The sequence below is a fragment of the Hippopotamus amphibius genome, chromosome 1 (genome assembly GCF_030028045.1).
Source record: "Hippopotamus amphibius kiboko isolate mHipAmp2 chromosome 1, mHipAmp2.hap2, whole genome shotgun sequence".
NCBI lineage: Eukaryota > Metazoa > Chordata > Mammalia > Artiodactyla > Hippopotamidae > Hippopotamus > Hippopotamus amphibius.
Window position 1 is genome coordinate 234392491 of NC_080186.1, and position 13343 is coordinate 234405833.

Here is a 13343-nt window from a genome sequence, read left to right on the forward strand (position 1 = left end):
AAGCTGAATTTGTCAGCCAGAGACTATGATTTTTAAAATTTTTTGCTGACCGTAAGCATGATTGCTCTGGTCTTTTGTTTTGGGTTTTGGTTATTTTATGTGTTCCTGATGAGTAGTTTTTTGTTGTTTTAACAGTTGCTTCACAATTACGGTGTGATTTGCAAAGTAGAAAAGAGAGACTTGAAGGATTATTCATTACTTAGATAAACATGTAGAAAACCAGAGTGGTCTGATTAAAAAAAAAAGAGAGAATGAGAGAAGAAAAAAGAAAGAAAAGCCCAGTCATATATCCTTAGGGAGTTTATGTCTGTGTTTCTAGTGACAGGCGATAGCACAGGCTACCTGTGTGAGTTTTTGTTCTTAATTAACAAAAGCTAGGTGCTGCACACACCTCCAAATATGTCCTGCCCCATTTTCCTCCTACAAGATATTAAAGTTGAAAGGAAAGCAAGAATATGCAAGTTTAGACATAAGAGCCGTCGGGCATCAGCTTCCTACACAGACACAGCCGGCCCCCGTCTTCTTACCTGTAATAATTTATTGGTAGACGTATGAAAAGAAAGGAGAATGCATGTAGAAAAGGAGAGCTGAGTATTAAATAAGAGTAGACAAGTGGGGCACTGAGAGGGTATAACATTTTGCCCAGGAAAATCCAGGCTTAGATTTCTCTGCTAGCTTTCATCTTGCCCTCTGCCCAAGACTCTGGCATATTCCCTCAGAATAAATCCATGGAACTGGAAGATGAACAAATATTGTTCTATTTTATGTCTTTAAATTGTAAGAATAGAGAAAGCCTATTGTCTTTTGGGCCAAAGGACAAAATATGTAGTTAATATTGTTTTTGGCTGCCCTGTGAACGGATACTCTCTTTAGGGACAAATCCCACAAGAGCTTGGGGTCCGGGCTCCCTTCTTTCATTGCCGGAGGCAGGGGGCAGCTATTTCTTTCTTAACTCCCTGGCAGCCGGGGCCCCAGCACAAAACCAAGGCTTGGCCAGTTGGATGCTCCAGCTCGATGGTCAGTGGTACAGGGTTGAAGGACTCAGAGGTCATTCTCATGCTGCAGTGGAGTTCAGTACAGGATGCCAAGCAATTGTACACGTGGTGTCTCCTGTACTAACTGTTGCTGCGATGTTACTGTGGGCTGCCTTGGTTCTTGCATTGTTTTAGTCTTCTTGTCCGTTCTGTGAATTATCGATATCCTTCCAATAAATCACTTTTCTGGTATGCATAACCAGAACCTTGTCTGGTACAAAAGAAAAAGGAGGACACCCATCTTAAAAAACACTTATGATGTTCAAGTATTATATTTTCCTGGTAGTTTGAGAACTCCCTTGAATAGGAAGTTGGTGCTTTATTTGAAAAAAAAAAAAAATGTTGTTGAGACTTCATTCAAGTAAGACCGCAAACATGTCAGGCCCATGGGATTCCTCTAGTGTCTTCACCAACCTGCTACACGGCACCTGTACCATCTATATAATATACATGGAAACATAATTTAAGGCATTTGTGCCTGTATTGATTCCAGGGAATAAAATAAAGCAAATAGTAAAAAATGTTTATGATATAAATTAAGTCCACATGCTACTTTTAATCTTTTGAGGGAACAGAAGATTATTTTTGTTGGTATTTTATTTTTGACCAGTGACTTGTGGCAGAAAGAAATCCATTGATATCTCCTAGATGACTCCAAGCAGAACTGCCTGAGTCTGTGTGTTCAGCCTTTGCTTGTGACGTTTGACAGTATTCAAAAGTGCCTCTTTCATAAAACACACCTTTAGACAACTCTCTCAGATTAATTCCAGCTTCTGAAGTGAGAAGATGGCTTGAACGACCGCCGCTGCCAGCTCGGCTGTGGATCTGAAATATCCAGCTGCTCCCTCTCTGCCTCTCTCATCATCAATAACAGACTTTGCAATCAGAGTCTGTCTGACACGTGTGCTGATGTGTGAGGCGAGGTAGCATCCAGTTCACTATATTGGCTCTTCCGCATTAGACCAGACATTTGTCTTTGTCAGCAGTGGAAGCAGCGTGATTTGAGGATGCACGGGGATTACAGGCAGGACCACCGCCACCCACCCCCTTGCCACCAGGTCCGCATAGACATAGTGGGAGATTCATAATCAAAGAGAACTGATTTAACTGTTAAGATAGACCAGTCATGTTTAAAAGCTGTTTCTCCTCTCAGGGGAAGAAAGAACCCAGTGATGGTCCCATGCTGCATCACAGTGTCATCTCTTCTGGTGGTTCTTATTGCAGCAAGCCTAGGGGCTGTCTCTGGTGATTCGCCACCGTTGGCGTGTGGCTTGTCAGGTCAGGTCTGACCGAATGGACAAGAGAATAAATCCGGACCCTGAGCTACCTTCAGTTCTGCACTGTGAGAAGAGTCCTGATAGGTGGTCACAACGTTAGTTTTTAGGAAAACACTACTCTAAGTGGAAAATCTAATCACCACAACCACGGGGATAACCATACCTATTGATTATTGAATACTGAGCGTGTGATATGTCGTACCTCATTGACTGCTCCCAGCAATCCTCCCAGATGGTCCTTGCTTTCTGGATTAGGAAACAGATATTGGTGAAGTAAATCCCCCAGATCACAGTGGGGTTGGGTTTCAGGCTTGTCTGACCACGCGCTTCATCAGAGCCACGTACTGAATCGCTGAGGAGCTCATTCTGCCATGTGATGGATGCTGTGTCAGACACTCAGGGTCCAAAATGAAATCAGAAGTGGAGCCCGCATTCAAGTGCTGCAAGTCAGGTGGGGGAAGATGGACGGTAAACCACCTTTACTTGACAGAAAGGTGATGTTAGGATAGTGGAACAGAAAAGGTGCTGAGGGAGTTTGAGGAAGGTCATCTTGATCAGAGTGAGGGTCACAGACGTCTTCCTGGAGGAAGTGATCATTGAGCTGAATGTTGAAGGATGACTAGGTGCCAGCCAGAGGGAGATAGTGGAGAATGATGGGCAGGCAGAGGGTCTGCCCCTTTGATGACGTGCATCATGAAGGAGAGTGGATTAGGAACTGCACATAGGTCTGTGGGCTTGGCGTGAGGGCCATGTATATGGTGGGAAAATAAAAACAGATTATTATTATGCAGATATCATAGTTATAAATATATATTATAATTATAAACTTAAAATAATTCTATTTTGTTTCACAGGTTGGGCTCTGGTTTGGGTGCTTTATAAACCTTATGAACAGTATCTCATGTAGTCTCTCTAACAACCAGCAGAGGCCAGAAATGAGGGCAAAGGACAGGTCACAAGAGCCGGTCTGCCTGGATAAGGAGTCGGGTCGTTTTCCTGGCAGCTGTGGGTGGCCAGGGGCAGATTGTAAATCGTGGGGTTGACTTGATGTATTCTAGGAAGGTCATTATTAGCGTTTTGGAGACTGAATTGGAGTTGGGTAAGACCTGAATGACGCCAGTGAGAATGGACACTGTGCTTTCTAGGAGACAGTGGTGATGTGCTGACGGAGGCTTTAGGGCTGGAGAGGAACGGAGAGATGGTGGAGACCAGACTGGGCGGGTTTAGAGGAATCAGTGACTGAGAGGCTGAGCGGGGCTGAGCTTCATCTTCATGGAGCCTGAGGACTGTTGAGTGGAGGAATGCTCTGTGGTCCCAAAACACGGAATAGGATTTCCACTGTTAGGGTTTATGAGGAAAACAACTTTAGTTTGATTTGTTTTTCTCTCAGTTGTTCCAAGGTGTCCCATCTCCTGTTCAGAAGCACCAAGAGCAGAGAGAGTCTGCTTTGTTGGGAGTCTTTCCTGGATGATTTTTAGATGAGGCATGAACCCACCTGAAGATCTACCTAAGGAGTCTAGCTCTTTTTAAATGTTTCCATTCCCTCATTTTTCCTAAGTGTACAAAGTATAGAAAAATGTCCCTGTTAAGGAATAGTAAAAGTGTTTATGTATTTGTATGCCCTACTTTCCGTTTAGAAACATTCTGTTCAGAAAGTGACCAAAAAAGAGGTTCAATATAAATTGTATTAATCTCTTTCACATTCAACTAAATTTGCATTTCTTTGCTCTTTAGGGAAAAAAATAATAAATGAAACCGACCCAGGCGAAGCCCTGATTTGGATACGTTTATAAATATGCATTTAACTTGGTTCTCATTACAGACAGTCATGCCTAGGGAATTTACTGCTAGTTTTGTTGGCTAATTCTATCATTATAAAAATTAGATATTCCGTCTAGTCATTATAAGAGAAAGAATACATCTTAAAAATAAGAAAGGTGTTTATTTTCTACTAAGCTTCCCCTTTGAGTTTCTTAATTTTTATTTAAAAAAACTTATCCTCCGTTCTATTTCCAGTATGAGAAGACCTGAAATTTTGGATTGCTAGAATATCAGAGAATGTTGAATTAGAGTCCTTTTAAATCTAATTATCAGCTACATGCCTTAACTTTTAAAACCGTACTTGTGGTTCATCTGGAAGTACACGTACCAGGACTGGTGAACGCCACTGATCTGGATGACAGACGTACCGACTGGGAGCCACGTGGGCCCCTGGTCCGGTTCAGCGCCGCGGCACTCTCTTCCATTCAGAGTCTCAGATGTCTGCCCCTCTGCACAGCCGCGAGGCCAATGTCTGTAGCTGCTAAGCATGAAATCCCCTGCTTCTGTTTGTTTCTTTTGTTGCCACGAGTTAATAGGGACAGAGACAGGAGACAGCCCAGAACAAAGCAGAAATAATGGAGTATTTCACCCCAAAAAGAAATGTGGATTGAGAAATACAAAGGCTAAGGCAAAGACAGACGCAGTATCCTGAGGCAGTGTGATGTGTTGGCCAGAAGCCTCAGCCCTGGGACAGTTCTGGGCCACAGCCTTCATCTGTGAGCTTGGAGCAGTCCACATGGCCGAAAGGTTTGACCCATCTTCTGTGGAAACAACTTATTGTTTTTCTCACTAGGGTCCTAAAGGGCCACAGGATTTTTCACCTCAAGTGGATTGCTCCTGCAACCTGGGGAGGAGTTGTCTGCTGGGATCTGCCTGGTGATCAACGGCCCTTCACAGCACTCCACGGCCCTGCTGATTATTTCTGTAGCTGTAGGTGCCATTTTGAATTTATATGTTAACTTCTTTGCAAGACCTACTAAATAATCCAAGCTATCAGAGCGTTTTTGAAATTCATTTTTCTTCTTGCAAGTGGAAAGAAAGGATTAGCTAAGAGCTTGCATGTTCACATAGACTATCTCTTTGACATAGATTTCAACACAGCCCAGTTTATTCATGTATTTTCTCCCATATTTTTCCCCAACATATTTTATTTCATTTAGTATTTGCTTGTTTATTTATTTACTTTATTGAGGTGCCGTTCACATGCATACATTTTAAAGGGAGAAACTTGAGGACTCGTCCTTTAGAGGTTTTTCTTTTTCTCCCTTGTTTACCATGTTCAGAATCAGAAATCTCTGCAGCTAGCATGAAATCTCTGCAGAAATCTCTGCAGCTAGTCTCCTCTTCATAGACAAGCTCTGTCCTTTCCAGAGGACAAAAAGGGGTTAAATGGAAGAGGCACACAGCGGGAAGGAGAAGCCAGCAGCCCTGCAGTATCCCCTTGTCTTCCAGCCCAGCCAGCCCCTGTGCTCCCTCCCTGCTCCCTAGGTCCGCCCCGGAGGAACCCAGTTCCCCTAACTCTCCTGGGAGAAAGATGCAGGTCGTCTGCCTGGAGTGAAAGGCCACGAGCCGGACAGTGCAAGTGCAAGGAAGGAAGCAGTACTGAGACTCTCATCATTCCCTTCTTCGGCCAGACGTCTGTCCAGTTACACAGGCAGGCTGTTGAAGCCCCCCTTCACTCCCTCAAGGCAACACCCCCCTTCCGATGCCTCTGTCCCCGAAGCATGACTCCAAGGCCAAGAGGACATGAGTAAGAGCTCCGGAGCCAAACAGCCCTGGTTGGAGCCTCGGCTCTCTCTGCACATTGCCTCTCTGTGTAGAATGCCCCGAACGTCACTTCTGCACGACACACTCGGATGTCAGAGGCTTTTCGTTCCCATCACTAAGAAAATTGCCAGACTGCCAGGGTTCAAATCCTGGTTCCACTTAATCTATGTAACTTCTTTGGGCCTCAATTTCCCGGTCGTAAAATGGGAAGCACAAAGTATCAATACTTGTCTCCTTGGGGTGTTCTTAGGAGTGAGTGAATTGACACACACATATCGTTTACATCTTGTGCTTAATACTGCTGACCGCCTTTGGTTTTGGTTTTGTATTATTAGGACACGATTCTTCCTCACATCTTTTCCAGACCTTAAGCAGCTCTTACAAGCCCTGTACACATGTTTGGTTGTATTTTCAAAAGACAGACCCATATGTGATGATTATAGACTTGGAACATATTTTAAATCTTGTAGTTTTGGATATTAATACACTTCTTAATGTTTTATTCAGTGAACATGTTTAGTGTTAGAAAACATTCTAGAAATTTAAAAACTTCTTTTTGTCATTATGAGAATTGGTGAGGGTCAGAATATATAGGTGCCTATTTTTGGTTTTGAGACCAGACCACCTAAGACGTATGTCCACTTCAAGTTATGGGGGACTTTTCTCTTGCTTTTAGGTACCAACTACCTGATTTTTTGTTAATCTGACAAGTATTTCTTGAGCACAGTGCCAGTCTGCACCTGAGGGCCCCGGGGAAAGCCCTTCCTGGTCACCTGCCAGAGGAAACCTCTGGGCTTTGTTTGGCAAGACCCACATTTAAATAAGGAAGGGACAGTGTGGGGCTTGGGCAGTGCCTGTATAGCTGTGGGAAGCCCCGATGCTGGCTGAGGAAAATTTTCCAGCAACTCTACAGAGCCCCAATCACATTGAAATCATGCACAGAATAAAATCATGTATTCATGATGAGAAACAGAGCATCAATTGAAACAAATGCCATGTCCCCAAAGGCTAGGGACTTAGCGAGACAGGATGGTAGGAGATACTGGCAGTGCAGGGGCTGGTGCCAGAGGGGGAAGATTTCTGCCTGGGATTGTGAATTGTGTGAGAGCTCTGCTCCTCTTCTTTTGTGCCTGGCCACCCTTGGTATTTGTAACATTAAACTTTTTGAACCAATAATCAGACCAAGGATGAATATGTCTTTGGGTCAGTGTGCGTAATTCTATCATCTAATAATTTTTACAGTCAGGAAAAAATACATGTGGCATAATATTAACTGCAGTGCTAGAAGTGCGTTAAAGGACTGAAGAGTGGAAGAAAGGAGTAGTTCTCTCCCAGGGAGCTGGGGACCTTCCCGAGGAGGTGCCCTCTGAGCAGAGCTTTGAACAGGAATTTTCCAAGTAGAAAAGAGAGGGGAGACCCTTTCCTTCTGAGTGCAAGGGACCCGGGTGGCACGGAAACATGACGTGCTAGGGCTGTTATTTGAGGGTGGCGGGCATCATTGAGGAGGAGATGGAGAGGGAAGTGTGATATACAGTAAGTGCTTTATTAGTGCTTTACAGCATCAGTTTGTTGAGCAGTTATTCACTGAGTCCTGCTGCTTTCAGTGCTCTGACGGACCTGCCGATGTCTGGCACTGTCCCCAACAGAAATGGGGACATTTGAAGATAATCTTGCTGCCTTGGTGCTAGACCACCAGACTGAAATACAGTTCCTCATGTTACCCTTGCCATTTAATCTTTTGTTTTTTTTTCCCCCATTACATGTGATCATCCTCCTTTGAGCAAATATTCCTAAGGTTTTGCTTAGGCTTTTTGGCTAATCTGCCTTTCAGCAAGGGTTATACAATTTGTCCAGAGTGCGTGACACGGAGTTACTACTGGTGATTCTGCTCTTGGCCTCTCTTAAGACATTGGCGCACTGTTCTCCTCACATACGGTGTTGGTGGGAGCTTGTGGATGCATGCTGGGGGTAACAGCCTGCAGCCCGATGTGATAAGAGAGAGACACTGGCTTCTTCTGGAAAGGAACAAGTCCTAATGGACCCTGTGTGAAAACACCTGTGAACTAAAGCAATCTAGGCGACAGAGGCCATGACCTTGGTTGTCTGATGCCATCCTCCCCTGCACCCCACCCTCCCAGTAATTACCCCGCAGACTCGCCCTGCTTTCTGCTCCCTGCTGCACGTGAAGGTTAAGGTTGTGTGTCGTTAGTGTCTTGGGCTGGACTGGGGTGGGATGGAGCACGTGGAGGCTGCTGTGGGCCAGTGGAAGGGAGATGCCGCAGTCGGGGCTGCACGGTGGGCTGCCAGACCCTGGCCCAAGAAAGCTGACAGTCACCTGAGATACCTTAGGAGGGCGAGCACCGAGTTACCTGTGTGATACCCTTCTCGTAGCATAATGCATTTGAACGTATACCTCGTAACATCGTCCTAAAGAAAGGAAGTGGCTGATAGTGTTAAAGCCTTACTGGTTAATCACGGGGAGACTGCAGCCGGCTAGGTTTATGGGCCCGCACGGAGCCATACAATGCCGCAGTGTCTGGCCTGGGAATGAAGCCTGAGTTTGCCGCTTGCTGTCAGGACAGCCGACGGCATTGTGTTTAGCATTGTACACCAGTGAAAGGGGCTTACTCTCAACAATGCACGAGCTGCTGTAGGAGACAGACACAATGAACTTTGGTACAGTATAGTCTAGAGGCCAAAATGAGTAATTTTAAGTAAATTGACTATGAGATCCAGAGCTTCATTAAGTTTTAAAATGAAAACCAAGTGAAAACTCTGTACAGTTTTTAGGAGCTGACTCAAACAACGCGAACATTCTTCCTCCATTTGAAGTAGCATAGTTTTAAGAGTTTTATTTTGTTGGCTCAAAATCTGACACTCTCCCTGTTAACCATAGGATTTATTTGTTTCAATACACCAAGAGTCTGTGACTTATTTCAAAGGTGCGGCCTTATAATATTTGTCTAACCTTTAAGCTTTTTTGCTCCAAAATATCTCATTTCTGTAGACTGTGGTTTGTGGAGGGGCTTTTGCTTTTATTCAGATTTAGTTTAGTAACAGTTGAAATATAGAGCCTGAATTCAGGAAAGAGACTGCGGGGGAGAGGGGTGATGTCATGCTAGGTGCCTTTACCACCTGCATGATTGGAACCGTGGGGTAGAGACGGCGTCCCTGGGGAGAGTGGAGAGAGAGGAGATAAAAGACGAGAGTGGAGTAGAACGTCACTGCCAAGTGGCCTTTTATGTCAGACTTGTCGTAGGTGACCTAGAATAAATGAACAGGTGACGTAGATATTATTGGGCTTGGCTGCAAAGTTTTTACACTCTGGAGTTTAAAAAAAGGAACATGAAGATAAAATTCTGAAACTTTTGGCCAAAATATGTGGAGTAATAGTGCCGTGTGAGTGACTGAAATTGGGCAACATATAGCAATCAGTCACCTGCAACGTCAGCTTGTATTTAAGATTGATGATGGTTTGGGCCAGGGTGGCTGAGCCGGTCTCTTTCCAGGAGATAGCCCAGGGGAATTCTGGCAGAAGAGCTGAGCATGAACGGGGGTGTCCAGAGCAGGCATGGGGTCTTTCCTCTCTTCCCCCAGCAAAGATCACAGCAGCCCAGGAAGAGAAACCACTGTGTGACTAGTGGTGGTGTCTGTCACAGTTGAACCTGGCAGAGCTCTTCGTAGTGAAGAGCTGCTAGGCAGCCTTTGGGGGAATATGTGCCTACGTACATCTGTCTCGCAGGAAAACTCACATCGTGAGTCCAGGCCATACGTGTGTCTCTTTTATGGGCAAGAAAAAGTTCGCAAAAAGTCAGACATCATCAACCAGCCTTCATACAAATCTGGGATGCGGTGTATTGGCATCTAGAATGCTTTTTATAGCTGTAGTCATTAATCTTGTAGGAGAGGAGACATGGAACTTCAAGTAAGGCCAGAGAAGAGCTGCTGATATGAAGGAGGGGAGGGATTGCTGTATGAAGGCAGACTGAAATAATTAGGACTCCTCAGGCTTGAAAAGAGGAAAAGAAATATGATGAGTTAATAAACCCATGAAGAACATGGGTGATTATAGATGATTATAGAATTTACCAGAAGTAGGCAGAGCCTCTTAAAAGCCAAGAAAAAATGAGTTTAGGACAACAAAAAGCTCTATCATACCAAGAAAGTCGGTCCTGCACATCAAAACCACTCTTCTGGGAAGCGGGCTAAAGCGTCTGGCACTGAAATGAAGTGACAAAGTCGAGGGTTTCTCTTATTTTAACACTATTTTCTTGAAGCATGGGGGGGCCCACAGAGAGCATAGATCAAGCTTCCTACTAGCCTTTACATTTTCTTTTCTCTTTTCTTAGGTGAAATTTAAATGTCATTCATTCGTCATTCAATAGTTGTTCACTGACGGTGGCTTCTGTGCTGTGTTCTCTCCTAAGCACTGGGGCTGCTGGGATGAAGATGGACAGATATGGTTCCCACAGTCTGGTGATGAATAAGAAACTGTAATAGTCTGTGTGGTGAATTCACAAACGTGCTGTGAGAGCTTGACGCGAATTGCTAATGTACTCTTAGCATCAGAGCAGACAGCCCTGAGGAAGGCGTGCTTTCACTGGGACCTGAAAGCCGGTGGAGCGTTTGCTCTGCCAGGAGTTGGGGGAAGACGGAGCAGCACATGTGGAGTGCCTTGAGGTGCCAGAGGGTCAGCGTGCCTGGAGGTGGGCGAGGGCGAGGGAGAGGAGAGTGACGGAGGTGAGGCTGGAGGGGTGGGTGAAGCAGACCAAGGAGGGCCCTGCAGGCCACCGTCATCATAGTGGCGGCCGCGTGGAGAATAGAGAGGGCAACAGTGAATGTGCCGGGACCCACTGGAGGATGTTGGCGTCGTCCAGGCGACGGGGGCCAGGGCTGGAGAGAGCTAGACCGGCTCTACACCTGTCTCAGAGGGCGTGTGGACTGGACTTACACAGACGTGAGGAGTGAGGCTGGAAAATGATCAAGCTTGACTTGTGAGAGTGTGACAGCTGGTTAGGCCTCACGTTTCATCTGAGTAAGAAGACTTAGCACAGACTTTTCGTAGGTCTCTTCTCTCATGCTCTCCAAAGGACCCGGAAGTCAGTAGGTTTGCCTGCCTCTTACCTCCCTGTTTCCTTCTTCCTCTCTTGAATCTTTCAGGGCCTAAATAGTTCAGGCTCTACAAGCTGGCACATAGATGGCCCCTAATAAGTGGATGTCAAGTAAGCGGAAAGACCAAAAACTACATGAAGGATTTCCGATCTCCCAAATCCCCTCGTCTTCGACTCTTGCAGAGCAAACAGTAGTCCGTGGTACCCTGAGGTCAGTTGACCTGAAACAAGATTTAGCAAAGGTCAAGATGGCAGTGATATACACAGGAACTGTATTTAATGATTTTTAAAAGTGTTTTATTTTGAAATAATATCAAAGTGTTGTAAGACTAGTACCCGGCACTCTCCGGTAGACTCCACTCAGGTTCTTCAGTCATTAACATTTTACCACAATTGCTCTGTCACATTTCTCACCATCTAGGCGTGGAGATGGTGATGGAGACTTAGAAATGTTCTTAGCCAGTTAATTGCAGACGTCAAGACCCTGCATCTCTAAATACTTCAGTGTGTGTTTCCTCAGTACAGTGATATTCCTTATGCAACCACAGTCCAGTGATTAAGTCCAGGAAGTTTAACCCTACGTGAGGCTGTCCCTTCAGGCTCTAATATGAGGTCTCTTTTCACCCGTCACCTGTTGTCCCCACAGTGTCGTTTATGGTGTTTTGTCCCCTGCCCAATCCAGGCTCCTACCCAGGAGGCGTCGCATTCGGACGTCTCTTCAGGCTTCTTTAACCTGGAACAGTTCCCCAGTCCTTCTCTGACACTTCAGAGAAGAGCAGACTGGTTGTCCTGCAGGACGCTCCTCAGAGTGGTGTCGTCTGATATCCGTGTGCTCGGATGCTGGTGGTTTTAGCGTTTGGGGCAGAAAAGCTGTGCAGGGACGTGGCACCCCGCGCGGGGCCCCTGTCACAGCAGGAGGGGAGCCAGCAAGTCCGCGGTCTCGTCCCTAGGATGTGAACGTTGGTCGCTTGTCAAGGTGGAGTCCTCCTGGCCTCTTCCTCTGAAGGCCCCTTTCCTCCTTAGGGCGAAGAGCTTACTTGACTACTTCTCAATGCGCAGTCATTTGAAACGTGACTAAGCTTTGTGCCCACAGTCTTACTAAAAGAGCCGCATCCCCCTCTCTCGGCAGTGTTTTCGAGCACTCTGCTGCAAGGGGCCGCCACCTGCACGCCCGGAGTATGACCTGGTCTGCATAGGCCTCACGGGCGCTGGCAAGACCAGCCTGCTGTCCAAGCTCTGCAGTGAAAGCCCGGACAGCGTCGTGTCGACCACAGGTGGGTGCTGCGCCGGGTCCTCTCCCTCTCCTTCTTCACCCCCGAGACGCTCTCGTTTCCTGTGCTGTCGGCGAGATCCCCTCGTTTCACTGAGAGGCTTCAATCAGTTTATTGTTTATTTTTAGATACTCTGTTTTTCAAACTATATTTAAGGGGGGCTTTAATAGCATCAAATTGCTGCACCCTCCATCTCTCTAATTGGTCATTTCACTGCCACTGAATAAGTCAAGCTCAGGAGAATGTCGGTATAAACTAACCCTGCAACCTGGAATTCTGACGCTGGGACAGATAGGTTCATCTCAGGCCCACTGAGGGTCCTCCTCCCTTGAAGAGTCACTCTAGCCTACTTGTGTTGGTCACGCGCTCCCTACTCTGGTACAAGTGATAGTCTGACTCTTCTTCCCTGGGAGATGGCACAGGGACCGTTGATCAGGCTTACCACGTTGTTCCCTGAGGTGGCCAAGAAAAGTCAGTCTAGGCACTGGCTCTCAATCAGGGCAGATTTTGCTCTCCAGGGGACATTTGGCAATGTCTGGAGACATTCTGGTTTTTATAGCTGGGGGAAGATGCTACTGACTTCTCTTGAGTAGAGGCCAGGGAAGCTGCTAAACACCCTGCAGTGCGCAGGATGGGCCCCTGCCGTAAAGAGTCATCCAGCCCAAAGTATCAAAGTGCTACCAAGGGCTTTTCTCACTCCCCAAAAGCTTCCTCTTTTTTCTCTGAAAATGAAGCAGGAAAGACAAGTGTTAATTAGAGAACATTCTGGGCGTTGAAAACCAGAGGTGCTGTGGAAGAACTGACAGGGAAGGAGTGGGCTGAGACATTGTCGGGGAAACTTGAAAAGATTGTTCATTCAGACAGCTTTTTTTGAGCGCCTACCATGTGCTATTTCCAGTGTTAGAAACTGGGCATAAGCAACGATCCCAACACTCCAGGAGACTCAGTCTACTGTCCACATAGACATTAAGCTCGTGTCCGGAAAGTGCAAGGAGGAGTGATGAGTTTTGCTTGGACTGGGGGAAGGGAAGGATAATGCACAATGGAGTTTTCTACATTGGA

At 46.0% G+C, this 13343-nt stretch overlaps 1 protein-coding gene across 8 annotated transcripts in view; it reads left to right on the forward strand.

Annotated features, from left to right (window-relative positions):
* ARL15 (ADP ribosylation factor like GTPase 15) overlaps positions 1-13343 on the forward strand; it is a 401290-nt gene that overhangs the window by 128822 nt on the left and 259125 nt on the right. For all 8 annotated transcript variants that reach the window (XM_057743576.1, XM_057743594.1, XM_057743612.1 and 5 more), the window contains one exon: positions 12140-12284. In XM_057743576.1, coding sequence (XP_057599559.1) covers positions 12140-12284 — 145 coding nt within the window. The remainder of the gene's footprint in view (positions 1-12139; positions 12285-13343) is intronic.